Source organism: Ranitomeya imitator, chromosome 3 (genome assembly GCF_032444005.1).
Source record: "Ranitomeya imitator isolate aRanImi1 chromosome 3, aRanImi1.pri, whole genome shotgun sequence".
Taxonomy (NCBI): Eukaryota; Metazoa; Chordata; class Amphibia; order Anura; family Dendrobatidae; genus Ranitomeya; species Ranitomeya imitator.
Window position 1 is genome coordinate 35961183 of NC_091284.1, and position 23773 is coordinate 35984955.

The 23773-nt window shown below is 42.2% G+C and overlaps 1 protein-coding gene across 2 annotated transcripts in view; it reads right to left on the reverse strand.

The window, feature by feature from the left end:
- TTC3 (tetratricopeptide repeat domain 3) overlaps window positions 1-23773 on the reverse strand; it is a 200066-nt gene that overhangs the window by 107047 nt on the left and 69246 nt on the right. Inside the window, exons 12-14 of one of the 2 annotated variants that reach the window (XM_069760756.1) lie at window positions 19035-19203; window positions 16466-16514; window positions 14343-14424 (exon numbers count right to left, since the gene is read on the reverse strand). In XM_069760756.1, the coding sequence (XP_069616857.1) occupies window positions 14343-14424; window positions 16466-16514; window positions 19035-19203 (300 nt within the window). Of the gene's footprint in view, window positions 1-2298; window positions 2362-14342; window positions 14425-16465; window positions 16515-19034; window positions 19204-23773 lie in introns of those variants that run through there. The other variant, XM_069760757.1, reaches the window with a different exon arrangement.

Here is a 23773-nt window from a genome sequence, read left to right on the forward strand (position 1 = left end):
GTCATTAGTAAGCAGCACAAAGCAAAACTTAAAAGGGGATGTAGGCAGATAGAGGTTAAACCTGTCTCCTGATCTACCATAAACCAGAAAAAAAGAAAAAAAAAATTTCTATAGGGGCGGAGAAATAAACATGGCTATCGCTTGAGAGTAGTCTGGTTACGGTATCTATTTTCTCATGTTATTAGTGTGGTAACCACTTCTCGACACACAGCAGCCACTTTATGCAGTCCATGTAATCTATCGACAGCCCAGGTTCACCATTCTGGTTAATACAGGGGGTCTCTATGCTATTCCAGAAACCATTATCAAACAACCCCTTTTGAAAAAGGTTCTCATGTTTTTTTCTGCATGAGTGCACTACTATCTTGCCTGCTGAAAAAGGAGAGGTTGCTATGCGCTCCTGATTGAGTCACAGTTCAGACCAGAAGCATGGCTGCTCCACAAGCCGGAGCGGTGTGGCCTCCTATGATGCTAGTTGAGGCCGCGTCGTCTCTGCAGCACTGGAAAAAAGCAGTAACATTGGATCTTCTAGAAGTAGAGATGTCCAACTCGGACTTAAAAGTTCATAGCGGACAGTTAAGCGTCCAAAACACCAAACACTAAGTCCACTGCAAAGTTGGGAGTTTCGGTGGAAGTCCAGGAGGGGAGAGAGAATTTTCCACGTCCAAAGTTCGGGTCCCCATTCTTTTCAATAGGGTTCAGGTTGTGGTTCAAATTTAGTTACAGTTCTGGAACCCAAACTTCCAACTTCATCCCTACTTACAAGCTCTATAGAAAAGAGCTTGTAAACACGCACTCCATGTCTGCCATCACCAACACAGCAGAGGTGGCCAGTAACCCAGGCAATAGGCAAATCAACAACTCAAAATCACGGTGTTCTTGATAATGGAGAGGATTTTTATGGCAGAAAAATTGCAATGTTACTAGTTTTTACAATTTTGGTGCATAGACAACCCCTTTAACACCTAATTAATACATCAGTAATCCCCTTGCATACAGAAAGCTACTTAGAGCTCATTCACACTTCAGTCACGTTTCATGACATTTGAAATCTGTTTTTTTTTTTTTTTTTTTTTTAGAGAGATTTGAAGTTCCATGCAAATTACCCTGGAAGTGCATTGGGGGCGTGTTGTACTTTATGTGTATCAACACGCCCCGACGCGTGCTCATCCAAGCTAAATTGCAAGCAGCTCCAAAGCTCAATTTCCCACAACAGATTATTTCAAGGTAGGTATCAATCTTAAAGTTGTACTAGGACCTATAAAGCCATAACGTTCGTTTTAGTAGTAAAATGTTCCCTTTAAGAATTTGGATAATTTAAAAAAAATATATATAAAATAATAAGGCCGTAATATACAGTGTAATGACAAAGGAAAGTATCACCCAGCAGCTCCATTGTGATATAAGATAAGGCTTGCCACGATAGATATTTACAGAAGTTGAGGAGAGGATCCTGAAGGTGGAAACTTCACCTATCATGAGAGAAGTACTTAACCAATTTCAAAATACACAACCAAATAAGTAAAAAAAGACATACCCATCGGAAGATAACGACAGCCAATCTTCCCTCCAGCAACATGAGGTGTTTGAGCAGCAGGACAAGAAGCCACACACAAGCTTTCCTTAGCATGCCTCGCTCTCCATGATGGCTTACAATGAGCGCAGATACAAGAACGCACTTAGGACACAGCTTGGCCGAAGCCATAATACGCCTGGTGACCACCGCAGACATCCCCTAATGGAGGCCGTAAATCTGTCAATGTACGAGATCTACATCTAACACGATGACATATTCTAAAGACAATTTACGAAAAAACGTCCTCTCGGGGGACATCTCCTGCATGTACAAATACTGTCCATTAAGTCATCAGAATCTGAAACATTACTACTCGGCTCAGAAACCCGGAGAGGTGAGATCATACTATACTATACCAATACGAGGACCATAAATATGGCAGAATAAAGCAATGAAAATTGGGCTTCCCAAAACACAAATCGCAAACACATACCCATTGGCAGATATTAGTAACCACCCTTCTCTCAAGCAATATGAGGAGTTCTAGGAGGACGACAAGAAGCCACAGACAAGTATTTCTTAGCATGGCTGTCTCCAAAGCAAAACTATTATCAGCGACCGTAAGACGCGTCTCGTCCGTAGCCTAAACACGGCCGGTTGCTGCCGAGAGCTCCTTTCTCCCACATATAAAATATCCAGCCTTGAACTAAAGCCAGCAATATGTGCCACAACACAATGTGTACACCAACCCAACAAGAGCAATGTGTACGAAAGTAACGCACCTCTCTGCAGAAGAAGACATGTCTGGCACTCCTCAACTTCCTCATTGCTTATTTTGCTTCTGCAATCCACGCTCTGCTTTACTTACAGTTTGAGAAACGAAAGTAGAAAGTAAAAAAAAAAAAAAAAAAAAGATAACGTGAATGGAGACACTGCGTGCCTTCAGAGTTTCCACCCTACATCTTCGGAACGATTCTAAAAACTTGTATCACGTTCTGCTTTTATGAAGAAAAGCAGAAAGTAACAAAAAAGACCTTCATAAATAATTGACTACGTATGTTTTTCACAATTTTTTATTTTTTTTCTGACCGCAGTTCTGGAATAGTTTCATTAACATTATCACGACTGCTCACTGCCATTTGATGGAGATTGCCGTGAACACCATCACCACGGCTCACTGCTTTCTTATGGCGATTGCCGGGGGTCCCGAGTCTGCCGCAAGATCACAATCTAGCAGGAGCTAAAATCAGGTCGTCATCCAGGATGACGGAAGGTAAGACAGAAGCGGTTAATAACCACTTCTGTCTTCTTTTGCCATGCACATGGCGCTCAATGTATAGCGGAAAGAAGTACAAGCAATGCCAAGGCTCCCATTGCACCCAGGGATAACATAATTGCTGGGTATCACAATAAAGTAAAAATGTAATGTGCCCCAGATATCTTGAGTCACCAATTAAGGGGCGTATTAAGGGTGTTCCACAAAGTTTTGTTACGGAATAACATCCCTGGATTCTTGGGTTTGTCCCTCATCAATACCATGAACCAAGCTATGAAGAACCTAGTCTGAAGGGAGAAGAGGACGATCGGGTATAACCCAACTCCAATCACATGGTCTATGAGTCTACCGGAGGAAGGAAACTCCAGGGATCAGTTATTTTCCATAGACAATGAATGGGCCAGATGTGGCCATGCTTTACTTCTGCCCCACTTCTCGGAGCCCTGTATTTGGGATTGGTGGCAGACTATGTGGTGGGAAGTTATGCCGTATTCCACTTCAAGGGCCTTTGATGCCTTGATTCGGCAGCAAATTTATAAAATGGATTACAATTTTATATTAACACCCTAAAGCGAATATTCTTTTAAAATGACTCGATAAGGATGCACTTTGTCGCCTTTATTATTTGCATTAACTATCACCCAGCGACATGATTACTCTCAATGTATTGCCCTTAATTCCACTACTTAGAGAAAAATTAAATTACGGAGCGCACTTCTTTTGTCTGCAGCAGGTAGAATCAATCTTAAGAAGGTTATCTAGTCAAATTCCCTTTATATCAAACATACAGTACAGACTAAAAGTTTGGACACACCTTCTCATTTAAAGATTTTTCTGTATTTTCATGACTATGAAAATTGTAAATTCACACTGAAGGCATCAAAACTATGAATTAACACATGTGGAATTATATACTTAACAAAAAAGTGTGAAACAACTGAAAATATGTCTTAGGGTAAAAGAAAGTTCTACTTCCGCACTGCCCCGATAATCTGACCCCAATGTGCACAACAGCAAAAACCACATGCAAAGGGCGTATATGGCTGATAATTTCCTTTTCATTACCAACGGGGTGCTGCATCCAACAAAAGCATACAGAGTTCATAAAGGAAAAACGAGGAAAAAGATTGGAGCGCACTTACCCAGGTAAAATAGTCACCACTTTATTAGGACTTTGTACAAAAAGCAGGGAAGGGAGTGGATAAAGATCGGACGACGGCCGTTTCGTGCAGAGTGGCACTTCAACGGGTCCTCAGGACCCGTTGAAGTGCCACTCAGCACGAAACGGCCGTCGTCCGATCTTTATCCACTCCCTTCCCTGCTTTTTGTACAAAGTCCTAATAAAGTGGTGACTATTTTACCTGGGTAAGTGCGCTCCAATCTTTTTCCTCGTTTTTCCTTTAGGAAAATATGTCTTATATTCTAGGTTCTTCAAAGTAGCCACCTTCTGCTTTGATTACTGCTTTGAACACTTTTGGCTTCAAGAGGTAGTCACCGGGAATGGTTTTCACTTCACAGGTGTGCCCTGTCAGGTTTATTAACCCCTTCATGACCTTGGGATTTTTCGTTTTTCCGTGTTCGTTTTTCACTTCCCTCCTTCCCAGAGCCATAACTTTTTTTATTTTTCAGTCAATTTGGCCATGTGAGGGCTTATTGTTTGCGGGACGAGTTGTACTTTTGAACGACATCATTGGTTTTAGCATGTCGTGTACTAGAAAACGGTGTGGTGAAATTGCAAAAAAAGTGCAGTCCACACTTGTTTTTTGTTTGGCTTTTTTGCTAGGTTCACTAAATGCTAGAACTGACCTGACATTATGATTCTCCAGGTCAGTAAGAGTTCATAGACACCTAACATGACTAGGTTATTGTTTACCTAAGTGGTGAAAAAAAATTCCAAACTTTGCTAAAATAAATAAATTTGCGCCATTTTCCGATACTCGTAGCGTCTCCATTTTTCATGATCTGGGGTCAGTTGAGAGCTTATTTTTAGCGTGCCGAGATGACGTTTTTAATGATAGCATTTTGGTGCAGATACGTTCTTTTGATCGCCCGTTATTGCATTTTAATGCAATGTCGCGGCGACCAAAAAAACGTAATTCTGGCGTTTAGAATTTTTTTCTCGCTACACCGTTTAGCGATCAGGTTAATGCTTTTTTTTAATTGATAGATTGGGCGATTCTGAACGCTGTGATACCAAATATGTGTAGATTTGATTTTTTTTTTTAATTGATTTATTTTGATTGGGGCGAAAGGGGGGTGATTTAAACTTTTATATTTTTTCACTTTTTTTTTTTTTTACTTTTGCCATGCTTCAATAGCCTCCATGGGAGGCTAGAAGCAGGCACAGCACGATCGGCTCTGCTACATAGCAGCGATCTGCTGCTCGCTGCTATGTAGCCGAAAATCAGGTGTGCTGTGAGCGCCGACCATAGGGTGGCGCTCACAGCTGCCGGGGATCTGTAACCATAGAGGTCTCAAGGACCTCTATGGTTACAATGTACAAGCATCGCCGACCTCCGATCATGTGACGGGGGTCGGCGATGCCGTCATTTCCGGCCGCCCGGCCGGATGCGGTAGTTAAATTCCGCTGTCTGCGTTTGACAGCGGCATTTAACTAGTTAATAGGTGCGGGCAGATCGCAATTCTGCCTGCACCTATTACGGGCACATGTCAGCTGTTCAAAACAGCTGACATGTCCCGGCTTTGATGCGGGCTCACCGCCGGAGCCCGCATCAAAGAGGGGCTTCTGACCTCGGACGTACTATCCCGTCCGAGGTCAGAAAGGGGTTAAGTGGGATTTGTTGCCTTATAAATGGGTTTGGGACCATCAGTTGTGTTGCGCAGAAGTCTGGTGGATACACAGCTGATACTCCTACTGAATAGACTGTTAGAATTTGTATTATGGCAAGAAAAAAGCAGCTAAGAAAAGAAAAACGAGTGGCCATCATTACTTTAAGAAATGAAGGTCAGTCAGTCCGAAAAATTGGGCAAACTTTGAAAGTGTCCCCAAGTGCAGTGGCAAAAACCATCAAGCGCTACAAAGAAACTGGCTCACATGAGGACCGCCCCAGGAAAGGAAGACCATGAGTCACCTCTGCTTCTGAGAATAAGTGTCTCCGAGTCACCAGCCTCAGAAATCGCAGGTTAACAGCAGCTCAGATTAGAGACGAGGTCAATGCCACACAGAGTTCTAGCAGCAGACACATCTCTACAACAACTGTTAAGAGGAGACTTTGTGCAGCAGGCCTTCATGGTAAAATAGCTGCTAGGAAACCACTGCTAAGACAGGCAACAAGCAGAAGAGACTTGTTTGGGCTAAAGAACGCAAGGAATGGACATTAGACCAGTGGAAATCTGTGCTTTGGTCTGATGAGTCCAAATTTGAGATCTTTGGTTCCAACCACCGCGTCTTTGTGCGACGCAGAAAAGGTGAAAGAAAGGACTCTACATGCCTGGTTCCCACCGTGAAGCATGGAGGAGGTGTGATGGTGTGGGGGTGCTTTGCTGGTGACAATGTTGGGGATTTATTCAAAATTGAAGGCATACTGAACCAGCATGGCTACCACAGCATCTTGCAGCAGCATGCTATTCTATCCGGTTTGCGTTTAGTTGGACCATCATTTATTTTTCAACAGGATAATGACCCCAAACACACCTCCAGGCTGTGTTAGGGCTATTTGACCAAGAAGGAGAGTGATGGGGTGCTACGCTAGATGACCTCTACAGTCACCAGACCCGAACTCAATCGAGATGTTTGGGTTGAGCTGGACCGCAGAGTGAAGGCAAAAGGGCCAACAAGTGCTAAGCATCTCTGGGAACTCCTTCAAGATTGTTGGAAAACCATTCCCGGTGACTAACTCTTGAAACTCATCAAAAGAATGCCAAGAGTGTGCAAAGCAGTCAGCAAAGCAAAAGGTGGCTACTTTGAAGAACCTAGAATATAAGACATAATTTCAGTTATTTCACACTTTTTTGTTAAGTATATAATTCCACATGTGTTCATTCATAGTTTTGATGCCTTCAGGGTAAATGTACAATTTTCATAGTCATGAAAATACAGAAAAATCTTTAAATGAGAAGGTGTGTCCAAACTTTTGGTCTGTACTGTATATTTATACAGATAGCTCAATCTTTCTTTCAAACTCTTGATTCCATGAAGATATCTTTTATATGGGGTCCTTCTTGTTCTAAATTGCAGTTGGCCAAATTGCAAAGACCTAAAGAATTAAGGGGTACGGCATTATCCGACATATTTCTTTAATATTGATCAAGTCAACTTAAGTATTTATGCTCATGGTCTCAAACTGAAGAAATACGGTAATAACCTAGGCAATTTGAGCAATTTTGCAGGTCAGGAACTTTTGTGATCCGTATTAGAAAATCAGGAGTCGTTAAAGAAAAAGACGCTGCTCCCGGTTCACAAATTAGCCATTAAGGTGGAAGTAAATCAATAGAGTGTATAATTATAAGGTGCAATATGTGAAGGAGGCGATCCAGTGAAAGAGGCTTGCAATCTCATATATAAAACATAGAATTAAACAGTCCATTTAAAAAATAGTCTGAATAAAGTATTGGCAGTATTGCTCACCAGGTACTAATGGCAGGACCTACGAGTTCCGACTTGTGTCTTACTGAAGACTAATGATGTGCGAATGTGCTCGGATAACGTCTTATCTGTTCGTATATTATGTCCAAGTCCCTGCGGCTGCATTATTTGCGTCTGTAAAGACAGCCTTAACATGTGAGGATTCCCTAACAAAAAAGGTAATCCCCACGTGTTTAGTCTGTCCAACAGCCACAAGTTATGCAACCGCAGGGACTCAAACATAATATACGAGCCCTCCCAGAATTTCGGATAACACCCGAGCTTGTTCTGATGAGATGTTATCTGAGCACAATCGCTCATCACTACTCAAGACACAAGGCAATGAGTCAGACGCAAGTCGAAACGCGTAAGTCCTCCCATTTGGGGTTGAAGCCTCTCTTTCGCTGGATCGCATCCTCCACATCTTGCTTCTACTACAGTTGCTCTGACTTGATCCGTGCGTGGGTTTGGAAACGCCAAATTTTCTATGCCCAGGATGGTGAGCTGACTACCCTATATTTTTCCTGTAATTATAGGAAATCCCTCTGGAAACCCTAGTATGGCATCATTCTGCACATTATAAAATTTTGGGGGCATAGTGAATATTGGTCACCTCCTCCAGAGTAATGTGTTCTGTTCTTTTGCATATTTAGAACCAACATTCCAATTGCCAAATTCTCATTTTTTTTTTACAAAACTTCTTTAGAAAAGATATGTATTTCAATCTCAATATTTGGAGCGGGAGGTCTCCTCTTCTTTCCCTATAATTGGGATTATTAGTTCTCAAGGCCCTGGAGGCCTTATCTGTAAACTATTCCTCGCTTATAAAAGTGCTCCTCACAAAATTAGAATATCATCAAAAAGTTCATTTATTTCAGGTCTTCTATACAAAAAGTGAAACTCATTATATAGAGTCATTACAAACCGAGTGATCTATTTCTGTTAATGCTGATGATTATGGCTTACAGCCAATGAAAACTCAAAAGTCATTATCTCAGCAAATTAGAATCATTAACAAAAACACCTGCAAAATCTTCCTAAGTGTTTAAAAAGGTCCCTTAGTCTGTTTCAATAGCTCCACAATCATGGGGAAGACTGCGGACTTGACAAATGTCCAGAAGGCAGTCATTGACACCCTCCACAAGGCCAGGCGAGTTTGCTGGCCATCAAGCACAGTTATACATCAAATAAACATTCCCCAAAACTAGTCCTGATAGTTGCCGACATATCAAAGACTAAAATGAGTAGGAGACTATATGCATTTGTCATTTCAGTATAATGATAAACAAATCTGACCATCTTGACTCGATGACCAGTACATAGAAGAGTAACCTTAAATTAATTGACAATTTCTTAGAATGTTATCAGGTTTCAACCAAGTCTCATATGGGAGCGCTAATGGCCTGGGGAAGACCCCTGTCTGTGGAGATCTGATCCATGGACCTTCCAAAGAAAAGCAGATAGCACTCACCGTTCTTTTGTAGAAATTCCGCTCTTTATTTGTAGTGAAAAAGCATGTTGGCCAGGGGAGTGAGGACAGGAGTGGGCAGAAGCTTGACGACGGCCGTTTCGCGCCTACTAGCGCTTTCACGGGTCAATGGACCCCATATCTATCAAATTTATTTGGACATTTCCTGTTTTTATCAGTAAGGTGTTAAAAGGACAATATTATATTTGTGAGTTTAATTCACATAGCATGGCTCGGAGGACATCGTATCCATCCATCGGACGACAATCATTTTTCTTGCAGTAGAGAGATTCATTTTAAAAATATAAGATAGTAAAACAACCATCGTGGGATCTGCCCATTTTCTTCAGCTTAACAGGTGTAATATAGCTCTGATGTTTAATATATAGCTGAATCATCATATTGTTACTAGCAGGCGAAACATATAAATGAGAGCCAAAAATATCACTATAATATTCATCATCCAAGGAAAGGATCTTAGATTTCCATTTATACAAAATTGTCACGTAATTATTTTGTGCCTTGGCATGTACAGGTGCTTCTCACAAAATTAGAATATCATCAAAAAGTTAATCTAATTCAGTTCTTCAATACAAAAAGTGAAACCACAAGTGTCCCGGGAGGGGCAGGCACACGCATCCCGCGTCCCGGGAGGGGCGGGCACACGCGTCCCGGGAGGGGCGGGCACACGCGTCCCGGGAGGGGCGGGCACACGCGTCCCGGGAGGGGCGGGCACACGCGTCCCGGGAGGGGCGAGGGATGGGGGGCACACGCACCCCAGGAGAGGCCTTGGCTGGTCCTTAGCCATATAGATTACAATAGATGCTGGGGCTGTCACAGTGGTCTCCGTTGGTGGGCAAGGAGTGCAGAAAAGGTTGACTACACCTCCTCACTGTACGTCTTCAAGTGGTCACTGGCTAGCGTAAGGTTTTAATACTTTATTGCATGCGCCACAGCGTTCACTGACCCAAGTAATCTGGATCTCGGGAATCTGCCCCGGGACAGGAGGAAAGTATGGAAGGAGGCTCCCCACCCCTGCTGTAATCAAATTTTTTTGGGAGAACGTCTGGCGCTTTAGATACCATTAGGTATAAACCATAAACACCACGGGCGACATATCAGACAAGATAAATAAATCTTCATAAATTTGGGACATTTTGCACTAGCTGTTTAATAAGAGGCACACACTTCTTACACCCATACAGATGTGTAGCAGATTTAAACAAGCACTATGTTTTTCGGACTACAGGACACAATCCAGGTTAAGACAGCAGCTAATAAGAAAGGAAAAAACATTTCCTACTGATTAAAAATTCCTGTCAGTGTAAAAAAGTGATGGGGTCAAATGTCAGCATTGTCCTCAATCAGAGGAAGCTGCCTCCTTACTACAAGACACACACTTTTCGCAAGAGTTTTTATTGCTAGTCCAAGAAAAAGAAAAAAAGAAACCCCCGATAAAAAATAAAATAATTCAATTCATCCCTCTGAACCGAATTGATATGACCGCATCCGTGAAAGTCTTTATGTATACTTTACGGTAAACACTGGAAAATAAAAGGCTAGAGTTGTTTGTTGTGGGGTTTCTCACTTGATTCCCCCACACAAAAAAGAAGATCTACAAAAACAGCATTTATAAGCCAATCTGCAAAAAAACAAAAAATGGCCAAGGACATGAGTCCAGCAATCCTTCTAAACTTCTCATCTTATTCTGCATCTACGTCGTTATTTTTTCATGATCTAGCACTCAGTTTGCAGAACAAATAAACAATTAAACAATTATTCCCATCTTCATTAATGGATATTGTTGGACAATGCTTTGAAATAAAAGCAGTTTTGCAATTTACTGCTTGTTAAAATTTCAGTAGTCATTGAAATGATGGAATATTTGCACTAATTACTGTAAAATCCCTCTCTCATTGAATACATTAGTACAATGGGCCCAGACATGAGGAGGCTGGCAATATGTGGGGGGCGGGGAACCGACCAAAGGAAACGGATCAGATCCTGGGACGATAGAACAGGGTGGGATCTGTATCGCCCAATGTATGCAACGAAAATGTAAATAAATCCAATTTTGTCGTTAGTAACTTTGGGGGGCAGAGGACCGCGAGATGTCCTGGAAGTTGGGCAAAAGACTTACCACGTGGACTTGCCAGAATATGGGAGAAGATCTGTAGACCTGGAGAAGGATAACTTGATTCCCCAAAGCCCAGAACGCTGTGGTGGAAATCAAAAGGAGGAATACGGCTCAGAGGATGGGAGGAGGAGCGCAACATTGCTGGTAAAAGTTAATAAACTACCTTCGGGAGAAGGGATGACATAGGATGATGGGGGGGAAATAATAGAAGGTGTAGGCACTAAATCCACTGTCTCACATGACAAACGAGCTATCCGCCATAAAGTTAAACCCCCATTTGCCTTGCGGGAAGAGGGAAATAGCCCCAAGAAACGTCACCATCCAGGGAGAGACTACGAAATAGTAATGCAGACCAGCAGGGAAAGTAGAGAAGGTAACTCATGGGTGGTCAGGATGCAAGTAACGAGGGTCAAGTTGCGAAACCCACTGAAAGATGGTAGTGTAACCTGCTTACAGATGAGAGTGCTGGAAAAGACAAAGTTCTAGCACGTAAGCATTTAGCCTTAGGGCTAAATCAACAGTCAAAATGGGAGAAACCCTAGAGTGGAAATATCAAGAGGTGAAAATCCTCGTGCACATACCAAAGAAGAAAGGGACATTAGGCGAGGAAGCAATAATCTAATGGCCTGAGGTCCACAATTTGGATAAATGAAACAGGGAAAAAAATGAAACAAAAAAACAAAACAAAAAACAACCCCCACTGATGTTCAGTACCCAGGTCTGAATAGCCATGGTGCCAAAATTGGGGCCTTTCCTTGAGGATGATCTAGGTATGCGATTATCTCTATCTCCCTGGCCCAGAGAAATGCCCCAAGGGGGAACATGGACCAGGAAAAAGACCTCGAGGACTATTACGAATAGAAAAGGGCAGCAAATTGGAATAAAATGGAAGAATTAACGGATAGATCTGTGGATGAGAAAAGCAGAAAACACACTGCGGATACCCACATAAGATCGACGTCCTCCTGGCTTTGGAGATGTGATCACTAACTGGAGAAGTTCCATTTGAGTCCTCAAAATTTACAAAAATCCTCCAAAGCTCTTCCACATCAGAATGAAACTGAGCAGTGTAGGAATAACAAGAAGCCTGTGAGAGCAGGAGTGATTTATCCAGCTTGACTCCTTTTTGGTTATTCTACGTGCATCTTCTTGCTTTCCAAAATGGAGTGTTTTTGAGATAAGGAGACTCGGGAATTTCTTTGTCTAACGGGACTTCGAGGCAACAGGAAAGTGAGAGTAAAGAAGTGAGAGCCACACCTAGACCCCAAAAGGTGAGCGTAGATGATATTAACTTTAATCAATTATATGTATATATGCTAATGCCAGCACATATGTACAGATAGGCTGATCCAATTACCGGTATATTGTTACAATGTATGTCCAGAAAAAAACCTACGTAAACCTGAAACGATGCTTTAATAAACAAAGTTCTGTTCAGATACATAAGTGTTTGTCTACGTGACTTTCCTGTACCTACTTGGATTTTACAATTTAATTTGGAACAGTCACAACATCTTAGAATGTCCAACATTACGTGGCGATGACAAGCAGTTTTCCTGGACTGTTTCAGAGCTGGTATGAAACACAAGACAAAACAAGTCTTTGGAGAGGGCAGAAGTTTCTGTATCAGGGGAAGAAAAAAAAGGAAGGGAGAAAGAGCCCGGCTAAGGAGGCTTAGAACTGAAAAGTTTACGTTCTTGGAGGGTCCCGCCAGAGACCTGGTATTGGTAGGGTGGGTGAATCAGCCTTGTGTCAGGGACTGCCTGTGTCTTTGGGGTAGAGTATTAAAATGGCCAACAATCTTGGGAACGATTGCCTGGCTAAAGCATTTCTGAGTTAAGGACGGCGTTTAGGACACTTGCAGAGGCGTTTACAAAAAAGAGCAAGAAGAATTCATGAAGGATGATGGGAATTCTTAAAAAAGAATATGATAATCCCCATAGAGCGATTTTGATGACAAAGAAAGAATTCTCCCACCCAAAAACAAACAAGATGACATGCCGAGAACACTCTTAATTCAAACATTAAGGGGGAAGAATGGGTGCAGCCATGGAGCGAAAATGAAGTGCCAAAGGTGGGAAGGGGAATAAAAAGTCACTGTAAAAAGTCACTGTGAATGCGCCTGTAAGACACGTCAGAGCGTGTCAGACCAGGAAAGATTTTCGGTGGGCAGCTGAGGCGAGGGCGCCTAAAAGGGGCTTCCTCGTGCAGAAAGAGGCAGTCAAAGCCAGCAGATTCTCCCTGGGGATTTGGGAGATCACAATGGCAGCTTTTCAGAGTTAGAAAGGGAGAGAGGGACCACAAAATAAGAAAGGGAAAGCAAAGAGATGCAAAGATTCGTTAGTTAGTAGTAACCCCCAAAAGAGAGGAGTGGCGATATCGGCACTTCACTGCAAGGCAGCGATTGGGAGAGCAGGTGACCACTGTGATATAGGCACCCGCAGGCTGCACAGTGCGTCCTCCCTGGGCTATGTGAAGGAAGGTATAAGACATCCAGCCCACGTAAAAAAAAAAAGACAAAAAAAAAAAATTTAAAATTGCACCAGACCTGAGAATATTGTGTCTGCCTCTTATGGACACTAGGCTAAAACAGAGCTGCCTGGTGTCCTAGGAGAGGGCATAGCTTGCCGGGCTAAGCCAAGAATTATTTTCTACCTTGTACCAGCCTCAGCCTATAACCATGGTACTGCGTCCCCAATTCTATCAACGAGAACGTAAAACTTTTCTAATTTCGTAAGAGATGGGCCCCCACTGCTAGACAGAAGAACATGAAAAGAGCTTACAAGAGCTTTTCTATTGAACTTATGAGCATTGTTTTGGGGCTAATCCTGTCCAGCTTTAGCCCAGTGCTTACAAGCTAGAACGCAGCAGTGGTCGGACTCCAAGGCAACAAACTATAAAGTGTTAATAGCCCAAGAATGGTGTCAAATTTTAAGAGCAATGCATTCCAAAAGAGCTCTGTCTGACAATATCCATGGATGAAGATAGGAATAACCCTATAAATTATATTAAGTCCTACACAACACAAGATAAAGCCAGACAAGGGATGAGACTAGCCAGACTTCGCTAGTTCTACCTTTCCCCTTCACAATGGGACATGTCGCTTCCCAGAATCTCATCTACCCCATCAATGCGGAAACATCCTACTGACACGGGAAAAGGTAACACCAACTTGGAAATGTGTTCACAAATTTTCAGGATCATAACAATGAATTTGTTACAAAGAAAACATTCATTTATTTTCGAGTAGGTCCAACAGGTCCTCTAGCATCTTACAAACGAAAGGTGTATGACAACAAAGATAGAAAATAATATATATAACACACAAATGCGTATGTATACATAAAGAGTAATACCTACCTTATTCACAAGATCTTGCGATTTGCTTTGTGCATCCTTTAAGTCCTTATTTTCTGAAGGAGATGTCAACTGTTCTGCAACCCTTGAAGGATAAAGAAAAATACACATGAATGAACTGACCAAAAAGAAGATACAAATGTTCCACTGACATAGTCATCCTACAGCAAACCCAACGGGTGGGAAAAAAAACAGGTGACCATATGGACGTGCTAGAATACAGCATCACCTTGTGCCAACATCTGGCATATCTAGACATCAAAGAGCGGATTTTGTAGAACATGAGGAATCGTTTGGACAAAGGAGTGGGGTGGAGGCCGCCTGACAGCCCAGGAGGCCACAACCGTCCTTGTGGAATGAGCAGTGACCTGAAAGGGTGAATATTTGTCTGCGGACTTGACAAGCTTCGACTTGGAGGCTGACAGGCTCTTGCGTAGTCAGGGACCATGAAAAGAAAAATCGGAAGACATAGGTCCTAACCAGATCAGAACTGGAGAGAACAATCCCGGGAATGAGCTAAATATGAGAGAATGATTTCCTCATTGTTGAGAAGGCAGAGACCTCTTTTGGGAAAAAAGTAGGCACAGAGTGTAGGTCCACCTTGCCCTGATGTAGAACAAGGACGGGGGTCCTGCAACCAAAGGACACACGAACTCTCAGCATGGTCAGGAAAGCAAAGTCAGACAGACCAGAACCTCAGCTTCAACAGCAGCTCAGATAAAGTGGGATAAAATAGGGGACCTTGCGAAAGAAGGTCGTGACGAGAAGAAAGGTGCCCGCGATCAACTAGATATGGTCGTGGTATCATGTCTGGCGATGAAAGACCAGAGCCGTCACGATACCCAAGTGTTAGAGTAAAACATTACTGGATACAACTACACAACCGATGGCAGATTCAGGTTTACCGTGGTTCAGGTAGCATGAGAATGGCGACAGGTTCCCTTTAAAACATTAGTTCTGTCTAGATATATGTTCCAGACAGCACACTTATGGTTTACAACGCTCAACATGTTGTCAATTTTCATGCAGGCATAAAAAATAATTTATTGGCTAATCAGTGGCGAATTTATATTGGCTAATGAGAGATTGTTCTTATCAACCTGTGTGAATGGGACTTTGAGGCATATAGGTTAGTTCATGAACAGACGTGTTACTCAAGTAGTCCTGATTTCAGCAAAAGATGAAAACAGGTATATTTTCTTCTAAGAGAAATGCTATATTGAGTTTGGATCTGTCACCATAAAGGAGCCTGGGGTGCTCCTATGTTATGCAGTTATGATATATTGCTAGGAATAATCATCGTGGGGGTCTGTAGCCTGGGACAGTCATGTATACTATGAATTAACGATAAGTAATAATGTATTATTTATATAAAAGAAAACAAAAAACTGCTGGAGGTGTAAACACTGGGATCCTGGCACCCCTGATGGTGGAGCTCTGGATCACAGGAACCCAGCTTTGCAGAGCTCCATGCTGAAAGTAGAAGACCTGTGCATGCTCAGCCTCTGGTCCGTACATTATGGGACAACCAGAGAGAGAACCGCTCTCCACTATTTCCGACAGTCCCACAGAACACGAATGGACCGGACACCGAACACTGAAGATAGGGCGCTACAGAACCAAGCTCCTGCGATCGCTGGGGAGCTGAGGGGGTGTCCTATAGCTATCACATATATTCAAGAGTTTACTGAGGGTATATACTGTCACTAGTAATGGGGGGTAACTCTGATGGTACCATTATTACACGTATCTTAACAATAATCATGCAAAAAATGGTAGTTGTTAAATCAACTCGTTTTAGAAATTGTACGCCAGAGGGAAAGCAAATACCAAACAATTACCGGTAGATGGATATGATACCACTGTCCTATACACCGGCAACGAAGGAATTGTACCTCATCTATGAATTAATATAAAAAAAAACTCAACCTAACAAAATTATTGTACACAATGGTCACCATCTTTTTTATTATTTTGAGCAATGCTAAAGAAACACTAATTGAAAAAAAAGAGATAATATATATATATACATTTTAAACCCCTACATTTCCTGCTATTATGCATGAGTTCTCATAAAACAAAAATAAAAATCACTACTTACTATGGTTATAATGCAGAATACTCACTTTTTCCTGTTGGTACTTTTCTTTTTAGAATCTTTCTTCACTTTTTCCGCTAAAAAATAATAATATCACAATGTATATACCGTATATGAGTAGTGATGAGAATGTGCTTGGATAACATGATATCCAAGTTTCTTGGGCGTGCTCGGATAATATTTTCGAGTCCCCGCGGCTGCATGTTTTGCGGCGGTAAACAGCCGCAACACATGCCGGAATTGTCTAACACATAGACAATCCAAGTATGTGTTGCGACTGTCTACCGCGGCAAAACATGCAGCCACGGGGACTCGAATATATTCTCCGAGCACGCCCAACATACTCAGATGACACGTTATCCAAGCACGTTCGCTTATTACTACATAAGAGCAAATGTAGGTACTTTATTTTCTCCACACTAATATTTCCAATTTTTAGATTATTTATACAAAATTTTAAAACAGGCAAAATCTAGCTTTACTTGTTGGAAGGAACCAGTCATCATGTTTGCATATATGGCAGCATAAGTGCTTAGGAATCCGATGTGCCAGAAGGAAGAGAATGGCCAGACATCATACACTGAACAGCCAGGTTACGGTCACCAACCATCTTGGACAATCAACAAGCTTTACTAAAAGAGCGGAGTCTCTTGCCCAGAATAGAGATATAAAATGACCTCAGTGCCATTAGTAAGTATGGAGGGAGCCCAGGGAGGCTAATCGGCACAGCCGCAGGGCACTGTGATCATTAATAAGTGGTATTTTATGGTAGTGAATCGTATATATGATGAATTGGAATAGAAAACAGGACCATAGAACTGTCAATTTTGGAAAGTTATGCGAGTAAACTAAAACAATTATGTGAGTAATGATATTAGCTAAAAGGAACATGGAAGTTATAGGATTATATAATGCAGTTTGTCGCAACGCTCATAAATGTTGTCATGTTCTATCACTGTTTGATTTGTTCTAAAATGTTTAACCGCGTATAAAAAGCCCCTTATGTTGTAGGTCCCAGACTACCTACTGCCCTGTCATCTGGACACCTCCTTGCTTCAAAAAGGAATTGTCTAAAGCGTCTTTTCGGACTTTTGTAAAGCTCTCAAACACTTTCTTACGCCAGACATGAGAAATCTAGAGCAGAAGCCATATGGAAATCCGTCTGGAAGTGCCCTGGGGGCGTGTCAATGTACTTAGACCGCTTCTTCCACGCCCCCAGTGCACTTCCTGTTTGATTTACATATGACTTCTACACTAGATTTCTCATGACTGTCATATCGGATCTAAAAAAATAAATAAAAATAAATGAATAAATTACTTTTGTGAAGCTGAGATCCAAAAGATGGCACTACTGCCAAATGTAAAAATGTTCTAATAGGGTCCTCTGCTTTTCGGATTTCTGGTTAATGGGGGATCGGTATACTCCTGATTTGTATGAACTTGGAAAGGATGAAATACATGACGGATGTAGCAAATTAATAAGTTTTGATGCCCAATAAATCATTACCAGGTTTTTTTTTTTTAGCGTCCAGATGGAAACCTCCCAACACAGTCCTGACCAGGTAGGAAACCCCCAACACAGTCCTGACCAGGTAGGAAACCCCCAACACAGTCCTGACCAGGTAGGAAACCCCCAACACAGTCCTGACCAGGTAGGAAACTCCCAACACAGTCCTGATCAGGTAGGAAACCCCCAACACAGTCCTGACCAGGTAGGAAACCCCCAACACAATACTGACCAGGTAGGAAACCCCCAACACAGTCCTGACCAGGTAGGATAACTGTTATGATACGGTGGTCTAGGAGCAACATGGAACGAGCTCTGAAGGACGTGGTAACTGTACTGACCGCAGTCCCTAAGCTCAACACAACACTAGAAGTAGCCGTGGAATGCTCCTAAATCTCCCTAGGCACCTCGTCACAGCCTAAGAGCTAACTACCCCTAAAGATAGAAGCAGGAAAGCTATCTTGCCTCAGAGAAAATCCCCAAAGGATAGATTAGCCCCCCACAAATAATGACTGTGAGTGGAGAGGGAAAAGACATACACAGAATGAAACCAGGATGAGCACAGGAGGCCAGTCTAACTAAATAGATAGGACAGGATGGAATACTGTGCGGTCAGTATAAAACACTACAAAAATCCACGCAGAGTTTACAAAAAAATCTCCACACCTGAATAAAGGTGTGGAGGGCAAATCTGCCTCCCAGAGCTTCCAGCAAGACAGAATTAATTTACACTGATAAGCTGGACAAACATAGAAAGCACAGAATGGGAAAAGTCCACAATCTATGGACAGAAAAGGGCAAGCAAAAACTTAGCTGAACTGGTCAGGATAACAGGGAACTCCAAAGAGATGTGAATCCAACCAGGAACCATTTACAAGTGGCACTGGCTGAAGATAGAGCCAGACTTAAATAGCCGAGCAGAAGAGACGATAAGTGGAGGCAGCTGATGACAGCTAACTCCAAGGAGCAGCCATACCACTAGAAACCACAAGAGGGAGCCCAAGAGCAGATAACAACAGATAACATAATGTGAACAGCCACCAAAGAAAAAAAAATGCATATAAAATACTAAAACAGTATCATATCCCACCTGGCCAAATCAACGGCACATCTTCTTGCATGAATTTGTCTTGCTGCTGGATCAGATCTCGAATACCATCAGGGCAATATCGGCATAAGTCCTGCGCCTTTTTATTGGATGACACGGCACGTTCTGTTTCCCCAAGTGAGTAAAGGGCTTCACAGAAGCGATAGTGCCCCTGTATATAAAAATAAATAAAAAAATATATATATTAAATGACCACTCACAAAACTTATTTGCAAAAATACATACAAAAAATATAAATAATATTGTGCATCTATAACCAATAGCATAAATATCTGTTTTCGGCATATATCTGCAGAATAATCAATAAAATCTGACAAGTCTATGAATTAGAAGGACCTGTGTCCCGGTTGTATCTGTCGGCATACTTAACTCCTATGTGCAGTGTTGAAAAGCAGAGATGGGCGCGCTATTTATTACAAGAGGGTGGCGGGAAAAAAAAAAAAAAAGTGGAAAGCATGCAGTTTTGAAATGGTATTCTGATGGTTTTTCCGCATGTTGAACAAGTTTTACCTGTTAATACCTTGCGGGCAGAACCTCCGCATGACCTCACCCTCGAATTCTGACATGGGTACTGTATATAATTCATTACAACAGAACTTTGTTGATACATTTACTTCTAAATTTTTGTCAATTTTGCAGCAGCAAAAAGAGACAAAACAGGCAATAAACCTTTTATGAGTCGCGCACATAAAGTAAAACTTTGGAAGTTAAACAATATTTCCCGTGAAAGGAAGAAAAAAAAACAACACAGATTTCCGAAAGCTGCAGAACTTTAAATTCTGAGTTAAGTAAACATTTGTAACAATGATTAAGAAAAATATATTTATCGAAAAACAAAAATAAGCAAAGTACACATATTTGCTGCATCCATTAAAACCCGATCTATAAAACGGTCTCACTAGTTATCAGCTTCAGTTAACACCGAAAAAAATAAAGAGTGGAAAAAATAGGCATTTTCATCACATGCTGATAAAAAAGTGGAATAAAAAGTGATCAAAAAGACAAATGTAAATAAAATTGCTTTAGCTGACAATGTCATAAATAAAATTAATTGAGACATCAGTAGGTTAAGTGTTTTTGAATATCCATATTGAATCAGGAGCCCCATATAATGCTCCATACAGTTCATGATGGGCCCCATAAGATGCTCCATATTAAAATATGCCCCATATAATGCTGCACAAATGTGGATTATGGCCCATAAGATGCTCCATACAGATATTTGCCACATATCATGCTGCACATGGCCACATAAGATGCTCCATACAGATATTTGCCCCCATATCATGCTGCACATGGCCACATAAGATGCCCCATATAGATATTTGCCCCATATAATGCTGCACATGGCCACATAAGATGCCCCATATAGATATTTGCCCCATATAATGCTGCACATGGCCGGATAAGATGCCCCATACAGATATTTGCCCCCATATCATGCTGCACATGGCCACATAAGATGCCCCATACAGATATTTGCCCCATATAATGCTGCACATGGCCACATAAGATGCCCCATACAGATATTTGCCCCCATATCATGCTGCACATGGCCACATAAGATGCTCCATACAGATATTTGCCCCATATAATGCTGCACATGGCCCCATAAGATGCTCCATACAGATATGTGCCCCATATAATGCTGCACATGGCCCCATAAGATGCTCCATACAGATATTTGCCCCATATAATGCTGCACATGGCCACATAAGATGCTCCATACAGATATTTGCCCCATATAATGCTGCACATGGCCACATAAGATGCTCCATACAGATATTTGCCCCATATAATGCTGCACATGGCCACATAAGATGCTCCATACAGATATTTGCCCCATATAATGCTGCACATGGCCACATAAGATGCTCCATACAGATATTTGCCCCATATAATGCTGCACATGGCCACACAAGATGCCCCATACAGATATTTGCCCCATATAATGCTACACATGGCCCCATAAGATGCCCCATACAGATATTTGCCCCCATATGATGCTGCACATGGCCACATAAGTAGCCCCATACAGATAGTTGCCCCCATATCATGCTGCACATGGCCACATAAGATGTCCCATACAGATATTTGCCCCATATAATGCTGCACATGGCCACATAAGATGCCCCATACAGATATTTGCCCCCATATCATGCTGCACATGGCCACATAAGATGCTCCATACAGATATTTGCCCCATATAATGCAACACATGGCCACATAAGATGCTCCATACAGATATTTGCCCCATATAATGCTGCACATGGCCACATAAGATGCTCCATACAGATATTTGCCCCATATAATGCTGCACATGGCCACACAAGATGCTCCATACAGATATTTGCCCCCATATAATGCTGCACATGGCCGGATAAGATGCCCCATACAGATATTTGACCCCATATAATGCTGCACATGGCCACATAAGATGCCCCATACAGATAGTTGCCCCCATATAATGCTGCACATGGCCACATAAGATGCTCCATACAGATATTTGCCCCATATAATGCTGCACATGGCCACATAAGATGCTCCATACAGATATTTGCCCCATATAATGCTGCACATGGCCACATAAGATGCCCCATACAGATATTTGCCCCATATAATGCTGCACATGGCCACATAAGATGCTCCATACAGATATTTGCCCCCATATAATGCTGCACATGGCCACATAAGATGCCCCATATAGATATTTGCCCCATATAATGCTGCACATGGCCGGATAAGATGCCCCATACAGATATTTGCCCCATATAATGCTGCACATGGCCACATAAGATGCCCCATACAGATATTTGCCCCCATATCATGCTGCACATGGCCACATAAGATGCTCCATACAGATATTTGCCCCATATAATGCTGCACATGGCCACATAAGATGCTCCATACAGATATGTGCCCCATATAATGCTGCACATGGCCCCATAGGATGCTCCATACAGATATTTGCCCCATATAATGCTGCACATGGCCCCATAAGATGCTCCATACAGATATTTGCCCCATATAATGCTGCACATGGCCACATAAGATGCTCCATACAGATATTTGCCCCATATAATGCTGCACATGGCCACATAAGATGCTCCATACAGATATTTGCCCCATATAATGCTGCACATGGCCACATAAGATGCTCCATACAGATATTTGCCCCATATAATGCTGTACATGGCCACATAAGATGCTCCATACAGATATTTGCCCCATATAATGCTGCACATGGCCACACAAGATGCCCCATACAGATATTTGCCCCATATAATGCTACACATGGCCCCATAAGATGCCCCATACAGATATTTGCCCCCATATGATGCTGCACATGGCCACATAAGTAGCCCCATACAGATAGTTGCCCCCATATCATGCTGCACATGGCCACATAAGATGTCCCATACAGATATTTGCCCCATATAATGCTGCACATGGCCACATAAGATGCCCCATACAGACATTTGCCCCATATAATGCTGCACATGGCCCCATAAGATGCTCCATACAGATATTTGCCCCATATAATGCTGCACATGGCCACATAAGATGCTCCATACAGATATTTGCCCCATATAATGCTGCACATGGCCACATAAGATGCTCCATACAGATATTTGCCCCATATAATGCTGCACATGGCCACACAAGATGCTCCATACAGATATTTGCCCCCATATAATGCTGCACATGGCCGGATAAGATGCTCCATACAGATATTTGCCCCATATAATGCTGCACATGGCCGGATAAGATGCTCCATACAGATATTTGCCCCATATAATGCTGCACATGGCCACATAAGATGCCCCATACAGATATTTGCCCCCATATAATGCTGCACATGGCCACATAAGATGCCCCATACAGATAGTTGCCCCCATATAATGCTGCACATGGCCACATAAGATGCTCCATACAGATATTTGCCCCATATAATGCTGCACATGGCCACATAAGATGCTCCATACAGATATTTGCCCCATATAATGCTGCACATGGCCGGATAAGATGCTCCATACAGATATTTGCCCCATATAATGCTGCACATGGCCACATAAGATGCTCCATACAGATATTTGCCCCATATAATGCTGCACATGGCCACATAAGATGCTCCATACAGATATTTGCCCCATATAATGCAACACATGGCCACATAAGATGCTCCATACAGATATTTGCCCCATATAATGCTGCACATGGCCACATAAGATGCTCCATACAGATATTTGCCCCATATAATGCTGCACATGGCCACATAAGATGCTCCATACAGATATTTGCCCCATATAATGCTGCACATGGCCACACAAGATGCTCCATACAGATATTTGCCCCCATATAATGCTGCACATGGCCGGATAAGATGCTCCATACAGATATTTGCCCCATATAATGCTGCACATGGCCACATAAGATGCTCCATACAGATATTTGCCCCATATAATGCTGCACATGGCCACATAAGATGCTCCATACAGACATTTGCCCCATATAATGCTGCACATGGCCACATAAGATGCCCCATACAGATATTTGCCCCATATAATGCTGCACATGGCCACATAAGATGCTCCATACAGATATTTGCCCCCATATAATGCTGCACATGGCCACATAAGATGCCCCATATAGATATTTGCCCCATATAATGCTGCACATGGCCGGATAAGATGCCCCATACAGATATTTGCCCCCATATC